Here is a 17,936-nt window from a genome sequence, read left to right on the forward strand (position 1 = left end):
CCCAGCTTCTGGCAAACAGAGGCTAGGGACACCATCCCTGCCCATCCTGGCTTCTCTGTGAAGGAGAGCCCTAAACATATTCTTTTATTATAAAAAGCATACAAGTAAGTTCTCCAGTAGTTTCAGGATTTGAATAAATATTTTTCTTGGCTCATAACATATAATATATAGTACAGGCAGTTCAGGGAGATGGTCTGTAGGTGTCCCTCTTTAAATCAGGTAATATAAGAAGAGAAAAGTACATCTTGATTCAATAACTACTGAAATCGCACTAAAAATGGGCATCTTTCCAGTGACTTTAATGGGAACGGGGCCAGGACGGTAGTGAAATACCCCATGTTTCATAAAATGTGCAAACAAATGGCTGAGAAGATGGATGAATTTTTTAGGTCGCATTGTAACATACAAACTACAGTACAGCTAGCCATTATTGCACCTTCTTGGCACCATTTGCACCAAAGATACTGCCAACACAAACTTAATCCACCTTTGTATCATTCTACATGCTCTTCATGTACATCTACATTCAGTCTTATAAAAGACCAGTGCTTATAGACAACTTTAGGTCATTTCACAATAAAAAGGCAAATCAAATGTTATACATGGGTATATTTTAATTGATTTTAAAAATGTTTTACAATGTTTTAGCTGATATATTTCATATTTTCTGTTACATTGGGTAACACCTGAAATGATCTGCATAGTAACGGTGACATTTTTGTTTTGTTTTGAAATTGTTAGTTGCAGGTAGCAATGTCACGTTTCAAAGACAATCACAATACGTGCAAGATATCCAGCCAGAAGCATTTCTTGATTGACTTGCAGTAGCATGGTGCTCGATATTTTGTGCATCAACAGTTTTGTAAGTGTAACTCAGAAGCAAAAACAAGCTTTCCTTTCTCAACCTTAAATGCAAGGCCAGTTCCTCAGCTGATTGAAATCAGCTGACTTTGACTTCACTGGAGCTACACCGATTTACACCAGCTGAAGGTCTGGCCTGGATTTTTCAGAATAAAATGTCTACTTTGTGGCCACTCCTAGATTCCTTTCATTGACTTCAAGGGGGATTTCTAGTGTGTTAGGAATGCAGGACATGGCTCTTAATAATGAATACACTAAATTAATGCTTAGAGCAAAACTCTGAGTGATGAATCTTCACTCCAATACCCTGCTCTCCATACATGTATGGAAAAGGAGTGCTGCATATGCATGGAGAGTAAAATGTTAGGGTTTGAATATGAGAAGAGAATTTTGCCCTCAGCTTGAAGCTTTACTTTGAAGAATGTTTTCATCTCCATTTGGCCATTATACTGTAGATATATTGTGTGTGTGTCCTCCCCTACAGAAGAAAAGTGCTTTTGCTTTGTCTACCTGATAAGTACTCAGTTTGGATTAATCCTGCCATCTATCCCATGTGTTTGTACTGAGATCTGTCTCGAGGAATTTGTACCTGGCTGGCTGTCAGTTTGTGGTGGATATGGTAAATGCAGACGGTTATCACAATCATCAACCCCAATATCAGACCCAAAATTAGAGGCAGGGTTTCTTCTAATTGTTCCCTCTCATCCACTGGACACTTATGTTCTGCAATTAGAGAGAGAGAGAGAGATGATGATGAAATGTTTTAAATATTAACTTGTTCTATAGTGCAAAATGAACTTCACCAGTGAAATACAGCTAACTGAATAATGCCTACACTGAAGTCATATATACAGAATAAAATCATGGTCAGTAGCAATGAAACAAAGGAAAAATCATTAGTTTTTGGTGGCTCAACTGTTTAACATATGATTGACCACTTTAGGCCCTGATTTAGGACAGCACTTAAACACATGCTTAACTTTCAACTAGTCATGTCTATTTATTAATTATTATTACTATTGCCATAGCACTTTGGTCTATTTTAATTGTCTTTTTTATTCTTTAAGTGCCTTCCTTTGCTGAAAAGGGACTGTAAAAATGTCACTTTTTACGGGGGGGGGGAGGGGGCTCGTTGTCTCTTAAGTCCAAATCACCTTTGTTCGGTTTGCAAATTTAAAAAAAGGTTGGTTTGTTTCTTCCTGACTGCCAGCCCTTTGAGTTCACTTCAGGGTCTGATAGTGAAGCTGAGTTATGGCCTATTCATTCCTCCCCTTCTATAATCTGGCCCAGTGCAGGAGTATTAGCACTGTAGTTACAGCTGAACAGTGGGGCACATTTTGATTTCCAGATTAACAGCCCGGGATTTTGAAGTCCTTTATCTACATACTAGGGAAAGCATGAGAAGCTGCAATGCAGGCTGCCCCACACTGACTTATCAACGTGCCTGCATCTTGTCCTGCAGGGACTATCCTGAAGGTGAAAGCAGGTAGTTCAGTCTTTGATCCAGCTCCTCAGCTGGTGTAAATATCAATAGAGCTATGCTGATTTACACCAGCTAAAGAACTTACCCAGAGTGGTCCCAGTGATTTCAGAGAGATGGAATATGGGAGTAAAGACACACTGGATAAGAACTCAGCAGGCTCAAGATGAAGATGTGCATTAGCACAAGTGAACCCATGCACTACAGGCAACAGCCACAATTACTAGATAAATTGCATTTGCACAGTCTGCAAGCTCTTCATTTGCACAATGCTTAGTACAATGGGGCAGGGACCTCTAGGTACAACTGCAATATATAACAATTACATACAAAAAATGTTATTTAGACAGCACAGTCAAGCACTCAAAAGTTAGGAAATGCCAGAATCTAGTTGGTCTATACAATCTTAATTTGATGCCCTTGTGCGTATGCATTATGGTACAGTCTTTAGTTAGATGATCACATCGTATTTTTTCCATAGCACCCATGCCTTATTCACTGAACAAGATGGACAGCACTCAGGAGGCTGAGAGGGTGCTGCCAAAATTTTGCTGACAGTGCAAATGACCGAAGAAAAAATTGCAATTTTCAAAAGTCTGTCTTTCAGATTTTCAGGTGGGAAAGAAGAGGCACTCCTCTTGCCCCAGGGCTTTCTCCCTGCCAAACTTCAAATGCCTAGTGCAAACAATGGAGGTGTAGGAACTTCTCAAATAAAGGTTGTGTGAATCTTAATGGAAAGTTTTAGACAACCTAAATACTAGTTCCCCCCTAATATTAAAGATGGTCAGGCCTGGCATCCTGGTTACCTGACTCCGGAACACAGTCCTCTACCATGAAACTAAAGGAGAACTCCACTGAGTGAAAAACCACTCTGAGAACACTTCAATCACCCTGATCACTCAATTATGGACTTAAAAGTCGCAATACTACAACAACAAAACTTCAAAAACAGACTCCAATGAGAAACTGCTGAATTGGAATTAATTTGCAAACTGGACACCATTAACTTAGGCTTGAATAAAGACTGGGAATGGATGGGTCATTACACAAAGTAAAACTATTTCCCCATGTTTATTTTCCCCCCTACTGCTACTCACAACTTCTTGTCAACTGTTGGAAATGGGCCAACCTGATTATCACTACAAAAGGTTTTTTTTCTCCTGATGATAATATTGCTTAACTGATTGCTCTCATTATAGTACAGAGTATGGCAACCCCCATATTTTCCTGGTCTCTGTGTATATATTTTCCGACTGTATTTTCCACTGCATGCATCTGATGAAGTGGGTTTTAGCCCACGAAAGCTTATGCTCAAATCAATAGGTTCGTCTCTAAGGTGCCACAAGGACTCCTTGATCTTTTTTGTTATCCTCTATGTATGCCAGCCACAAGAGGGCATAATCACTCACCCATATACAAAGCCAAGCAGTTACAGCAGGGACATTGCTCAAATGAAATTCTGACAACTTATACCAGCTGAGGATTTGCCCCTTATTGCTGACACATTCCTGGTTCTATTACCACTCCTTTGAGCTACTGAGGCTCATAAAGCAACCATTCAAAACTCCAGGTACAAAAAGCAGCTGGCCATGGAGAAAGGGTCTAATCTATCTGCGGAAAGAATTCTATTATTAAGCTTTTTTTAAAAAACAAAAACGAAGAAGGTAAGAAAAAACATTGACGTGAAAAGTATTTTAGCCATCTCCTTTTCAATTCAATTCCTGCACTGTTTTTTTGCCAGAGCAGTGATTAATCACCAGTACTCTGTTATAGACGTGGCCACAATTGCTGCAGTGCAGTTAAAAAAAAAAAGAGGGAGGAAGCGGCTACTGGTTATTATTCAGGATTCAAAAATTGATGACAGTGTTTGATTAAAACCGCCCCTTCCATTTAATGACCGTCAGAATCCCATTGGCATGTTGTTTCCAACCCACAGGCATATGGGCACACAGGCATTCCATGGTGCTGAACCTGCAAAGGCTAGCGTGGAGAGCAGAGTTGAGCATGGATGGGCTCTAAAGTAAGGGACACAAAAGCCAGAATTACATAGACCCAGTAGCCCTAATGACCTATGCAAGCCGTGCAGAGGAGCTGCAACCACTCTGCTGAGTAAAAGCCAGTCACAGGAGCTGCACTGTGCCCTTGAATCACATTCAAGGAATTTATACCCAAATCCTCAAAGATTTTTGAGGTGCCTAAATCCCATGGGAATCAGCTGCTATGTGCATCGCTAACAGTTACTTTACAAGCTCTGCTGGCTTCAACAGCAAAGCTTGTAAGTTCCCTGCATCAGACCTGTGCAGCTCACCGGACCTCCTGACTTCACTGCCAAAATCTTAATGCCCTTGTCCCAGTACTGAGCAAATCACTGGTTGCTGGACATGTACACCACACTGATCTTTAACATCACACCTTACAATGTCACCAAATTTTCCACCTCACTTACTCAATGCCACCATGTCAAACATCTTAACTCCCTTTTTTTAAATTCATGATTTCCAAACTAAACAAAGCATGTCCTCTGCAAGGAGAACTGTTTACAAGCCAAGTTGCACATCTCAGACGTCAACTATTATTTTAATCAGAAAAAAGTCACAAGTGTAACAGGAAATATGTATTTCTTGCAATGTTTGCATAAGTCTAATGGGCAAAAGGAAATTGATCACATTAAAAAAATTATTTTAGTTTACAGCCTTTGGGCTAAATTATGAAGTTTTTAATCTAATTTTTTTTCATATTTGATAAGGAGCAGAATTAATGATAAGGGAATGCTAAGAACTATTTGATTCTCATCTCTCTAAACCCGGCCAATCAGCTGATCCAAAGTCTGTAATGTTCTCAATAGTCACAGACCATTGACTGAGGGAGCTGCCTGAGAAAAGTAGGTGAGCAACTGATAGGCTGTCTTGCCAATGGGGTTGCTTTGTAAATTCCTAAGGGATCTATGGATGAAAAGTGCTTTATAAGAGCAAATAATATTGTTATTATTTATTAATTAATTTTAATTCACTCTAACTCAACCCAAAGCAAATCTATTTAGAGTCCCAGGCCAAAACCCACGGAGGTCAATAGAAACATCTCATTGACTTCAATGGCATTGGATCATGCCTGGTGAGCTTTGCAAAGCATCACACTATATTTGCTTTTGCTTTAATCTGATCTTCGCTATTCTTATTTTAAAAATCATATTTTAATTAGCTCCCTTTAGTCTCAGATTGTCGGTTGTGGAACTTCCCGTAGACTGTCCTGGGGAGGCATCACCTTCAACCTCTAAGAAGAGACTGTGGTGGAAGAGTGTCTGGTTAGTTTAGTCAAAAAGGATTAGGAAGTCATCTCCCCTGGGTGTGTTTTGTGCATGGGTAAGTCTATAGATCACAGAGTGAGAACTCAATTCCAGGGGTTTACATGACAGGTGTTACGGGGTGTGGATGTTCCATAAGGCCACACAGACTGGATGCTCACTGGGACCAACTGCTCAAGATGGCCCCCAGGCCTAAGAGTGAGGATGGGTGGAAAAGGTCAAAGTCCGCTGTCTGGATAGGTGCTGTGGAGTTCTTTTGTGTGTAGGTGGAAATGGGATGGTTAGGGGAGGGAGAGAGAAACTGATGCAAATTACTTCCCAAATTCTTTGTCTGGCTCTAAAGGGATCTTGCCCTTCTGTCACTCCCACCGGCTGGGTGAATGGAGTGGGGTGAGGAGGGAGGTCCATAGGGCTGGGTTGGTAGGGTCATTAGCAAGGCTGTCTCTCTATCCTGCACAGGTAACATTTTTGGCTTGATGAACATGTTCCTCTCCTTGACTGACCCTTCTATTCACCATTTCAGAGTGGGTCACTGAGGTCTTGGCTGATCAGTGGACTCAGAGAGAATCACAGAATCATAGCCATGGAGAGCTGGAAGGGACCACGAGAGGTCATCTAATTGAGCCCCTTGCTCTGAAGCAGGACAAAATAAACCTAGACCATCCTTGGCAGATGTTTGTTTAACCCAGGGGTCAGCAACCTTTGGCACGCAGCCCATCAGGGTAATCCGCTAGTGGGCCGTGAGACATTTTCTTTACGTTGACTGTCCGCAGGCTCAGGCACAGCCCCGCCCCCCCCCCACACACAGCTCCCAATCACCGTGGTTCACCATTCCCGGCCAATGGGAGCTATGGGAAGCAGTACGGGCTGCAGAGTCATGCTGGCCACCGCTTCCAACAGCTCCCATTGGCCGGAAATGACAAAATGCAGCCACTGCAAGGAGCCGTTCCTGTGGACGATCAATGTAAACAAAATGTCTTGCGGCCCGCCAGCAGATTACCTAATGGGCTGTGTGCCAAAGGTTGCAGACCACTAGTCTAACCTGTTCTTAAAAACCTCTGAGGACTGGGTTTCAACAGCCTCCCTTGGGAGCCTATTCCAGAGTCACGATGTGGCCATGTGACTGCATGTAATGAAAGACAGGTGAGTTTTATGCAACCACATGTTTGCCGGGGGAATTAAAATGCTATGGGCCCTGATTGCTCACAGAATAAATAATCATAATACTTTGTATTTATATAGCACCTTTCATCTGAGGAGAGCAAAGCATTTTATGAGCACTGAGACTCATAACACCTCTCTGTGGTAGGAAAGTGCTATGACTCTCCTCTTCCAGGTGGACGAAACAAGGCATGATGCAGAGGTGAAGGGACTTGCTCAAAACGAGCAGAGCAGTGGAGCACCCAGCAATAGAACCCAACACTCCTAACTCCCCAGACTCTGCCCCCAGCGTTGGACCCCAATCTTAAGAGTGGACCAATCGAAAAATTGCAGCTGAAACATTCTCCCATCAGAAAAGAGGCTTTCATTGAAATCAACGTTTTCTGCAGAAAAATCAGGAAAACCAAAATTGAAAATTTCAATTCATATCAAGATTAACCTCTTAATTTGCCTACTCCGCTGTGGTGTCTCATGGGAGGGGTAGTTCTGGATCCCTCATGCCCTTATTCTCACCTATGGGCCCTACTCCCCGGCTGGCTACACAGCCCATGATGCACTGTGGTATTTCCCTGTGACTGTACCATTACAGTGCGCAATTATGAGTCACACAATTCCCATGAGTGACATTACAAGCGCTCATTGAGGGGAAAATATGCCCCCCCATCTTCTTTCCCACAATAGCAGGGAAATTTTGGCCCCAGCCCAATAAAGCGCAAAAGCACATGCTTAACTTTTAAGCACATGAGTAATCCCATTGAAATCAGTGGGATTTGTCACACCTAAAGTTAAGCATGTGCTGGAGTGCATTTCTGGATCAGGCCGCAGCGCCCAGCACCTTGCAGGACAGAGCCCTTTCGTAAGCAAGAAACAACAACTTCTCCTTCTTGTCAGTTTTTTTTAAGCCAGTTGCTCAGCAAACAAAACATTGTCTGGAATACAACCCCCCCCCCAATTCAACGATGAGCACTGACGTTTATAGCTTGGGAGGCATGCTAGTCAGATGTGGTGTCATTTATACATCTGTACCCTAAAATATATACTTTACACAAGTTGATACGAGTTATTTATGCATGGTCATTCATTCCTTAGGAGTGTCATATTGTCAGAGGAAGCACAAAATATTTATTGCGATGCCTTGCCTTCTGGGGTGAGTGCTTATCCTATACCCAAGAGAAGGATAAAAACACATGGGCTGATTTTCTTCTCATTTATACTGTTTACTCTGGTATAACTGCTGAGTAATTCCTGACACACAGCCAATGTAAGAGAGTTCAGAATCAGGCAACCTACAACTATGCCCTGTATAAGTTGATAGTAGGTTTTCTTTTCCCCCCTCGTGACTACCTATGTTGTTCAGGTTAATGGCTAAAGTGCTCATTTACTCGTTCAGTCTTCTATATTAGAACAGACATAAATGAGATTAAAAATTAGAAAACAGGTCCCCTACCAATAGGCCAGAACCGGCAAAATATGGGGCCATATTCAAAGTTGCTGGAAAGATTCCTGTTGACTTTGGATTTGCCGTGATGGACCAGATTTGCAGAAATGTTCAGTGCTCATAAATGGCTAGATTTTGAAAAGAACTGAGCACCTTTGAAAAATCTGGCCCCTAGGTAGGTACCTCCATGGTGCCTCTAATTCACAGCCTGCAGGTCCTAATTCCACCCCAGTTGCCACTTCCTGTGTGGGGACATGTCTTCTTTATAGGGTTACTGTTTTCTGGTGTCCCTTCCTTTATGGGAATAAGCTGTATAGTATAAATACCTTTATACCGGTATAACTGTGTCCATACTAGGAGGGTTGTTCTGCTTTAACTAGACCGGTATTTTAGAACAGTACAGTTATACTAGGGCTAGGAAAGTAGAGGGCCATGTTGCAAATACAGAACTGGTTGAAAAGGATACGTATATTCGTCGTCGTTCCCCCACCCCAAAAAATGGATAATTTTTATTTCAGTTAAACAAAAAACCTGAACATTTTTTGGTTTGTTGGTGAAAGGTTCATTTCAGGTTTCCTCCCCCCTTCCTTTTTTTTCCAACTGAAAACTTAAAAGAAAAATCTGTTTTCAAAAACAGCCCATTTTTGTCACAAAAAAGTTTCGAACAAAAAGCGTTCAACAAGCGCGAGCGTTGGGTGTAGGAAGGAAACAAAGCAATGAATTTTTGTAAGGGGTGGGGGAAAGGGCTTAAAGACAAATATGTACTAAACATGTAATAGACATCTATTGGGTTGGTTAACCATTAAAAAAGGCTACAATTCTCTGCAAAAAATTCTATGGGACAGTTCCATAAACCAATTTGTAAATAGTAAGGACAAGAGTTCTCACTATTTAATTCATACCAACATCTCTGTTTTAAAAGGGCATCAGTCCTCCTCCAGATAAAAGTCTCTTCAGATTTAGCAGATCTCTTTCTCAATTCTAGTATATTTTAAAGTATTATGTGGCATGTTCATAATTAATAGAAATTTTATCAAATGTTAAATTAATGAGCTTCAAAGGAGCAGGCTAATTACTGTAATCTAAGACTAGTGGGAGATCCCAAGCTGAACAAATAATAATACACAGTTTATATTTACATATATGCCCTATACACAGACGTCCCAGATATGTAGTAATGATACGCACATGAAAAATGGCAGAACCATTTGTTAAATTGTGGGGCTATGTGATAACTTACATCTGTTAGGCATCTCGGACCACCTCATCTCACTTCATCTGTACGCTGCCTGCTATTTACATTCCCTTGGGACTAATTCAAACAGCCACCATTCAAAAAAAAAACCCACAAACTTGCCAAATAAATATGCCTTTTCCTCAAAAGATAGAATTCCCACATGCAACCACAGTGTCCCTTGACATAGCCTGGACAAGTGTCGGGTCCTGGACAAGTGACACGTTTGCATGATGATGTCCAAAAGCCCATTATGGTTCAAAGAGAAGCTTTGTGCCATTAGAAAATCAGGAAGGGCCTTTTGTGAATGGTATAAAGTGCTGGTTGCTGGCCTGCTATGCTACGAGACAGAAGACTTTACAACTTGGATATTATATACAGACAGAAAAGCTAGGCTGGGTAATTTTAATGAGAATTTGCATATTTTAGTTTTCATTTCCCCCCACCCCACAGGCCTGTACAGTTGGACCCATCACACTAGGAAGCCTAGATTTGCAGGTGAAGGGATACAAAAAAATAGCATCTGAAAAGTGTCAAAAAACCTCTCTGAAATGTCTATAATATTTTTTCCTGTAAAGTATGTGGTCTATCAGAATACATGGTGGTTTGGCATGGTATAGAGGATTTATTTGCCCCTATAGAGAAGACTTATATAATTCACTCCTGTCTTCACTAGCAGTCATGCAGCCAACCCTCCCTCCGGCTGAGTCAGTGCCTGTAACAGTGTATGTTTGCTATATAATTTCGGGGAATCGTACTCATGGTAATAAGCACTGTGCTTTGCAGTAAGTGTTTGTGTTACTACACCGGAAGCTAATTTCCCACAGGTAGAATTACACCATTCAATATTTTAAATGTTCTGTTTGACAAGTAATACCGCCCTTTCCTAATCATCAGTTAATCAGTAACTGGCTACTCCACGTATTATTTACTTCACCTTGCTTCGGTAATAATGATCGAGTTAATTCATCCAGTAAAGCTGGAATTTGCAGGGGACTGATCCTAAAATACTAACTCAGGCAAAATGACCGTTGGTCCAAACTAAACCTTTATTTAACATGGTATAAAACTGGAGTAGCTCAAATTCAGTTAGTCAGTGGCATGACTCCAGAGGAGCACCAGATAACAGAGCAGAATTTGCCTGAGTTATAAGACAACAGGATCAAGTCCCATAGAAATATTTTGGATGAAATCCTGGCTGCATTGACATCAATGGCAAAACTCTCATTGACTTCAATGGGGCCAGGATTTTACCCTTTTATTATTAATATACTGAGTGTCGAAATAAGCATTTCAGGTACAAACATACTTGCAGCAATAAATACATTAATAAATAAAAGACACTGTACAAGGTTCTGTGCCTCATTCAGTGCACAAGATAGACTGTACTAGGTGACAAAGGCAACTGTTCAATATTCCTTTTTATCTGCATTGTTCAGTGGGAAGCTCCATGTCTCATTTGCTCCACACCCTCCAAACGCTGCATTGAATAAGGACTTCTCTCTCTTTCTTCCTTTAGTATAGCACAATTTCTGTCAGCCTCAGAAACATTAACGGATTTTATCCTCACCGGACCTCTGTGAGCTTGGGAAGTGTTATTAGTGTGATTTCACAGAAGGGGGACTGAGACACAGGGAGAACGAGGGACTTGCCTGAGGTCAAATAGGAAATCTGAAGCAGAACTGAGGGTTGACCCCCACATCCCCAAAGACCCAGTCCGGTGCCTTGACCACAAAACCATTTTCCCCATTCCAGATCCCTGCTGTATTCACAGTACGTCATGCAACAAATGCAGTTCTCTGGACCACAGACCAATTCATCAATAGCCCCCAACCAGTGGGGGGCAACCCCATCTTCTGAGAAAGCAACAAAATCTATGGAGCACTAAGACCCAGCAACAGCTTGGACAGGGAAAGGTGGCAGCCTGCATCTCCCTGCCCTTCATCCCTCTTGCTGCTGTGCCTGCTGCCTCTGCTCTACCCAACCCACCTCTCCCCATAACCCAGTCTCAGTGCAGCACCTCAGCTCCACCTCCCCTTCTGACCCCACACACGGTCAGTTTCAGACCGTAGTGCTCAAAGAAGCCTTTGGATCTCTGCCTTCTGTGTCCACCTGCACTAATCATTAGAAATGCCCAGAGCCGCCTGCCAACTTCCCTCTGCAATGTTATGCCGACCAATAGAAGCGGGCTGACCATTTGGATGATGCATTACAGAATTAGCGCACATGTAAAAAGCACCTTGATCACTTTGACAAACCACAACCAGTTGTCACTTGCCCCACAAAAGACAGACAGCATAGGGACCACGGGCCAGATCGGTAAAGGAATTTAGGCTCCTAGCGATGCAGATAGACACCTGCTGGGATTTTCCAAAGTGCTTCAGCGCCTAATTCCCAGGGGGAGTTTGGAGGCAGGGATCATGCTGAATGTCCCAATAAAAGCCTGATCCTATATAGCTTGCACACTCAAAACTCCCATTGAAGTCACTGGGAGTTTGGGGTGTGCAAGAGATGCAGGGATAGGCCGGAGATTAGGCCCAGAATGATTTTGCCACATATTCCTACCTTCGCTGAAGACAAAGTCAGCACTGATGTCAAAGGGCTGAATGCGGACTTCTGACAGCACGAGATTTACGGTTCTCTGGTGGTCGCTGGTGATGAGGGAAATGGTCTGCTGAGCTTGGCATTCGTAGGATTTCCCAGCTGGAGTGACTAAGGCAGAAAGGTGGTGCGAGTTGGCTGTGTGCTTCCCAGCTGTCGAGACCACATAAACAGCAGTGGAACAGTTAGACCCCAAAATCTGGCAGTTGCTAAGAAATCTGTGGAGATGTGCCTGGATTGCGGGGAGGTGGGCATATGCTTTCATAAATCGATAGCTATCCTTGGGGCTGGATTTTGCCTTCTAAGCAACACAGAACTCCACTGGGAAGTGGGGCAGAGCTACTCCACCCAGTGGGAGCTCCAGACAGCATTGTGGGAACTCTCCAGTGAGCAGAGTACGGCCACTGCACCAAGCATTAGGCGGTTGGAACATATACTTCCCTCTATCCCCAGTGTAAAGTGGAGACATTGCTCCACCTTTCTCAATCAGTGTAGTGATGCTAGCAATGCTGGCCTCAGAGAGCTTGATCCAAAGTCCATTCAGGCACATGAGAGATTTCAATGGGTTTTGGCTCAGGCCCCATATTCCCACCATGCAGACAACAGCAAGGACTGTGGTTACACTGAGCCTCTGTATTGGGGTGCCAAAAAAATACACAGCGTGAGACACACGGTTCAGGACTCAACCTAGCTCTTACTGTGTTTCTTGGAAATAAAAACAAAAAACAAAAAAAAAAAAAACCATCATTGGTCAAGTGGAAATAAGGCAGAATTTTCTCATTATGTCAAACATATTTCTACATACAAAGACTGTGGATGATCAACTGTATGGAATGATGAATAACTTCTGCCTTTCTGATCATCTGCAGCCCTTGCGTTCATCATTAGGTTTCACATAATAGAGAAATTGAGCTTCGTATTTGCTCAGTGTGTGAGAATTAACGTGTATTAGAGGCATGCAAAATATTCACTGCAAGATGAAAAACGACTCAGAAATCAAGGTTGTACATTATGTTATAATCTCAGTTATGGGAGGTGCATTAAGTTATGCAAATCCTTTTGGCGTGAACTTTATTTTTCCATTAAAATGCACCAGTTTTCAAACCCAAAAGACTAGGTTCTTTGTGGAAATGGGTAAATGGGCTGTTTTTTCCCCCCAATTGAAGCTGGCATTCCCACTGACAAAATGGCAAGTGTGAGGTTATTCCACATTTAATATACCAGCCATTTTATCAACACCAAGAATTAAGAGCTTGCAACCATTGTAAAAAATAAGGCCCTAATCCTGTGTGAGAGTAATAGAGCCACCAGTCTCTGCCGGACTAGAGCCTTACAGGGTGAGAAGTTTTATGTGATTATCTGCAAAACAAGAACGGTGTGTTTTGTACAGCTTACACATGTTTATAAATACACAAATGCCATATGCACTCCCTGCACTTTCAGTAGAAATGTGTTGCAAGTTGTTTTTTTAAAGATTTCTCTGAGCAATGTGAATGAAGTTGCGGATGTCCCCATGTTAGAGAATTATTTTTAAATGTAACTGAACATGTAGAATGTATTTCCCCGGGTTTTGTGCATGGAAGAGAAATGAACTGAGGGTGGTTAAGAATTATAAATACGATATCTAATTGGAGCTAAATAGTTTCTGAAATATTCAGAGGTAGCGGCAATTATTAGGACAGAAAAGGATAGCGCTGCCTTTCAATTTATCAAGAAAATGGTGAATCATAGAATATCAGAGTTGGAAGGGACCGCAGGAGATCATCTCATCCAACCCCTTGCTCAAAGCAGGACCAATCCCCAACTAACTCATCCCAACCAGGGCTTTGTCAAGCCTGACCTTAAAAAACCTCAAAGGAAGGAGATTCCACCACCTCCCTAGGTAACCCATTCCAGTGCTGCAAATTCCCCCTAATACCATCCCACTGAGATGCCTATCATTCATGTACAGTAAAGAAAAGGGGTGGCAGGAGGGAAAGTATCAAAAGAAACAAACTCAGATGAGTGAAAGAGGAAAGATTGAGGAATGAAACAGAAGGTGGGAAGAAAGTGTGTGTGTGTGCGTGTGCGAGAACAGTAGCATCAGTGCAATCCCCTCTGACCCAACATCAGAAAAGAAAACATTAGGTAAACGTCCAACCCTTATTACCATTTATGTGATTTGGTCCAAAGGAGGTTTCCTTCAAATTAGCTGCACATAGGACCTGAATCCTGTTCCTATTGAAGTCAATTGCAAAACACCCATTGATCTGCATGGGAACAGGATCTGGTATGCAACAGCCAGCCGCAATGATCAGTCGTAGAGGAAGAAACTGAGGCTGTAACAGAATGAAGGAGGTGGGCTCTAGGGACTGAAAATACAGGCATTTTCTTATTCTCCTGAATGCAGCGTTTTAAGCGTAGACCTGCCTATAGCTATACCCTGCCACAGCGGACGCAGAGGGGGAAAATGAAGACTGGGGAGGGTTTTCCGGCGGCTAGATACCGCCTGGGTTAGAAAACCCGCTGAATTTCCCTCGCAAAGGCGGAAACTTTGCGCTCCAGCTTCGCCTAGCACGCAGACTGGGGGGAAAACACGGGTTTCTCACCACGGCAAGGAGAACACCTGGTGACTGCGAGCACATTGTCCCCCCCCCCCCCAAAATAGTAAAAAAAAATAAAATAAAACCGGGGGGAGGTCAATGTACCAGTTAGGGGGGAAATTAGTTTGTTCCTGTGTTCCTTCTTTATCTATTCATGCTATAGGCGTGGGTGAAACGTTGCATTTCATCGGCATGGCCCATACGCTGGGAAGAACGGAATATTTAGCTGTATTTTCAGTAGACAAATGTTTCTAATTAAATTGGATTTGAATACACACTCCTCTTGATTTCATCATACACCCCAGCCTCCTTCGGCTTTACTGCCGGGTACACAGTGACTTGTTCCCTTTACTTTTTTGTTTTCATCTACAGCAGCGGGCAAGGGAAAAGCAGCCCTTTGGCTTGTGGGGTGAAGGCCCTTTTCCAGCCAGCACTTACGATTGACAGCATCTTTGAAGTAGGTTCGCTCTGAAGAATCATAGACAAACTGGATCTTGTTCATTTTCCAGACCGCCTCCTGCCTTTTCGATGCGTTGTGGCCTTCCTGCCAATGAAACAGATATGTGGCCATTTCATCAATGAACTTCCCTGGCGTTAAAATGTGCAGCTCGCGTCGTTTCGATGCTGTTTGTGGCTCGTTTTTTACAACGATCGCATCTCCCTTTAACACACACCGAGAGCGGGATTGCGCTGCCTGTGGGTTTCCCTGTCCCCCGCTACAATTTAAGCCGAATTTAAGACTTTCCGGCTGGTTTTGCTGGACTAGGATGCCCTTGGGTTTTAGTCAACAAGGGAAACAAAAAGCAGGACCCAGAGGCGCACAGCAATCACACAGTCACGCACCTTTATAAAATATAGTTTGAGGGTGTACACTTTGCCTAGCCAAGATATTTGGAGCTCCGATTCGGCAGGGCCGCATTTTCCTCTCACTTCTGCTCCTCGGGAAAGCGGAATATCAGCGTCTTCTGTTATCAGCTAAATGCACAAACAACACCACACGCGTTCAAAAAGAAGACAACAAAAGAAGGCGGCCCTATTACCAAGGCCAGTCCCAACTGTTAATGATTAGGGACAAGAGAAGGGGATCGTCTACATCGGCTCCAATATAAGACGGCAGCAGAAACAAGGTGGCCCTTCCTCCCTCCCTCCTCCCCCTCCTCCCGCCCCCAGCCAAGCAAAAGATGTGCCCTTAAGGGTAGGAACAAAAAGGGTACCCTGCCGTAATGCAGATGCATTTGCCTATAGGGAACCGGGTTGTGTCCTGGCGCTATTTCACGGCACTGACAACTTGCGCTGTCCAAAAGCATCAATCGCAGCTGTATTCACTATTCTTAATCATTCAGCTACTGTTTCTGCGGGCAAGCGCATGGACACAAGAGAGGGGTTTTCAATTAGCATCAGGATCTTTCTCCCTACAGATGAAATAGTTGGCACAGCAGATACACGTTTTTTGCGTCCCCTTGCTCATAGGCAGTGGAGCCATGAGAGGGACGGGGTTGAGATCTTCCGTTTGAACACGGGGCATGATGCGCTTGCCTTTGGGGCGCGATGCTGAGCCAACACACGCACATCGCGGAATAAAAGAGCGGAAAGCGGGACCCTACAGAGGAACCTAAATCCCCGAGCTGAAAGCACGTCTTACGTCGACATAATTGCTGGCCGACACATCGTAAGGGACCATCAATTTGGCTGCAAATTCTGCCATCAGACAGGTCGTCCCGTTGTCCCGCACCACAAAAATATCCTTTTCGGGACTGGTGGAAAGCCCGGAGAGGTTCTCCACTTCTTGCTCGGCCCCGAGTCGAGCCATGGCATCTGCGGAACAAAATAGATACGTGTATAGACGCCCGCGGCTTGCGAGCGGCTCAACCCCTGCTTCGGAGCTTGCGGGGGAGGGGGGGGGGGCAAAAAAAGCGACACCTTTGCCCTGCTCTTCTGCAGCCAATACCCAAGCCCCCCTTAAGCCCTTCGCATGAAATGAACCGGCTTTATGGTAAGCGCTTCTCCGGCCCGGGCACCCGCCTGTAACGCAGCCCCGTGGCCAAGCGCCACGACAGCCGCCCAAGGAGGCTCGCAGCTCCCCACCTGCGTGCAAGCCGGGCGGGTCCCATCGCCGATGGAGCCCGGCACCCAGCCGGCCCGGGCGCTACTCACGGATAAGGCAGAGCAGTCCCGGGAGGCGCAGAAGACGACCGGCTCCGAGCCTCACATCCATGCTTCTCTCCGCCGGGCGCTGGAGCCGGGAATCCCTGTCGGGGCTGCGCAGCCAAAGCGCTCCCGGCTCTGGTGCTGCACGGTCAGGCTGCGAAATGCACCGAGCGAGCAGCGTGGCAGGGAGCTGGGGGGGAGGAGGAGGAGGAGGGGGAAGGGGAGAGTGGAGGAATGCCGGGGGGGGGGGAGCTGTCCAAGGTATCCCCCGCCGGAGCACAAAAGCAGAGGCTAGTTCTTCCGATGAAGTGAGCTGTAGCTCAGGAAAGCTTATGCTCAAATAAATGTAAAAAGAAAAAGGAGGACGTGTGGCACCTTAGAGACTAACAAATTTATTAGAGCATAAGCTTTCGTGAGCTAGAGCTCACTTCATCGGATGCATTTGGTGGAAAAAACAGAGGGGAGATTGATATACACCAATAATCTCCCCTCTGTTTTTTCCACCAAATGCATCCGATGAAGTGAGCTTTGGCTCACGAAAGTTTATGCTCAAATAAATGTGTTAGTCTCTAAGGTGCCACAAGTCCTCCTTTTCTTTTTGCGAATACAGACTAACGGCTGCTACTCTGAAACCTGTCAAATAAATGTGTTAGTCTCTAAGGTGCCACAAGTCCTCCTGTGCTGTTTTTTAGGCTAGTGCGGAGCTTGCTTCTGGACCTGCTCGGGCCAGCAGCTCTGCAAATGGATCCAAACGCTTCGCCTGCTCGGGAAACTTGATGGCACGCGTAGGAGCATCTGGGGGTGGGGGGCTCTCGGTGTTAAAAGAAACCCTCGGGGCTCTGGGGAGAAGCTGCAGCCTGTGAAGGCTCCTGCTTCTGCCCTAGACAAGCAACTGCTACGGCAAGTCTTGGAGCCGGGCTGTTGCTCTCTAAAACGGGGTGTCGGGGCGCTCCGGTGCTATCCAAGTAGTGCCCCTGCCGCCCCTCGCTCGCTGCAATCGCGCTAAGCGCAAGTCAAGGCCTCTGGTGGTGTTGGGGGTTGTTTTTTCATAGGCTCCGCCAGTGATTGCCCCCCCAAATAGCCTAAAAGCGGAGAGAACAGCCCCCCCCCCAGAGCACTACTTTTTAAAT

At 44.3% G+C, this 17,936-nt stretch overlaps 1 protein-coding gene across 1 annotated transcript; it reads right to left on the reverse strand.

The window, feature by feature from the left end:
- Positions 1-589: 589 nt before the first annotated feature.
- On the reverse strand, positions 590-17,099 carry LAMP5 (lysosomal associated membrane protein family member 5). The gene is made up of 6 exons (XM_038396614.2): positions 16,813-17,099; positions 16,301-16,473; positions 15,502-15,633; positions 15,097-15,202; positions 12,041-12,229; positions 590-1,584 (listed from the first exon to the last, which is right to left on the reverse strand). Exons 1-6 carry the CDS (start codon positions 16,871-16,873, stop codon positions 1,406-1,408), a joined length of 840 nt encoding a protein of 279 aa, XP_038252542.1. The 5' UTR covers positions 16,874-17,099; the 3' UTR covers positions 590-1,405.
- Between the last annotated feature and the right edge of the window lie 837 nt (positions 17,100-17,936).

This window comes from Dermochelys coriacea, chromosome 3, assembly GCF_009764565.3.
Source record: "Dermochelys coriacea isolate rDerCor1 chromosome 3, rDerCor1.pri.v4, whole genome shotgun sequence".
NCBI classification, from domain to species: domain Eukaryota; kingdom Metazoa; phylum Chordata; order Testudines; family Dermochelyidae; genus Dermochelys; species Dermochelys coriacea.

Bases quoted from the DNA above. Each gene is read 5' to 3' on its own strand.
- LAMP5 (XM_038396614.2), bottom strand. From the start codon at position 16,873: ATGGATGTGAGGCTCGGAGCCGGTCGTCTTCTGCGCCTCCCGGGACTG. The intron at 16,474-16,812 runs GTGAGTAGCGCC...TTTGTTCCGCAG, and splicing joins GGGACTGCTCTGCCTTATCC to ATGCCATGGCTCGACTCGGG. The intron at 15,634-16,300 runs GTAAGACGTGCT...TTGTGCATTTAG, and splicing joins CGGCCAGCAATTATGTCGAC to CTGATAACAGAAGACGCTGA.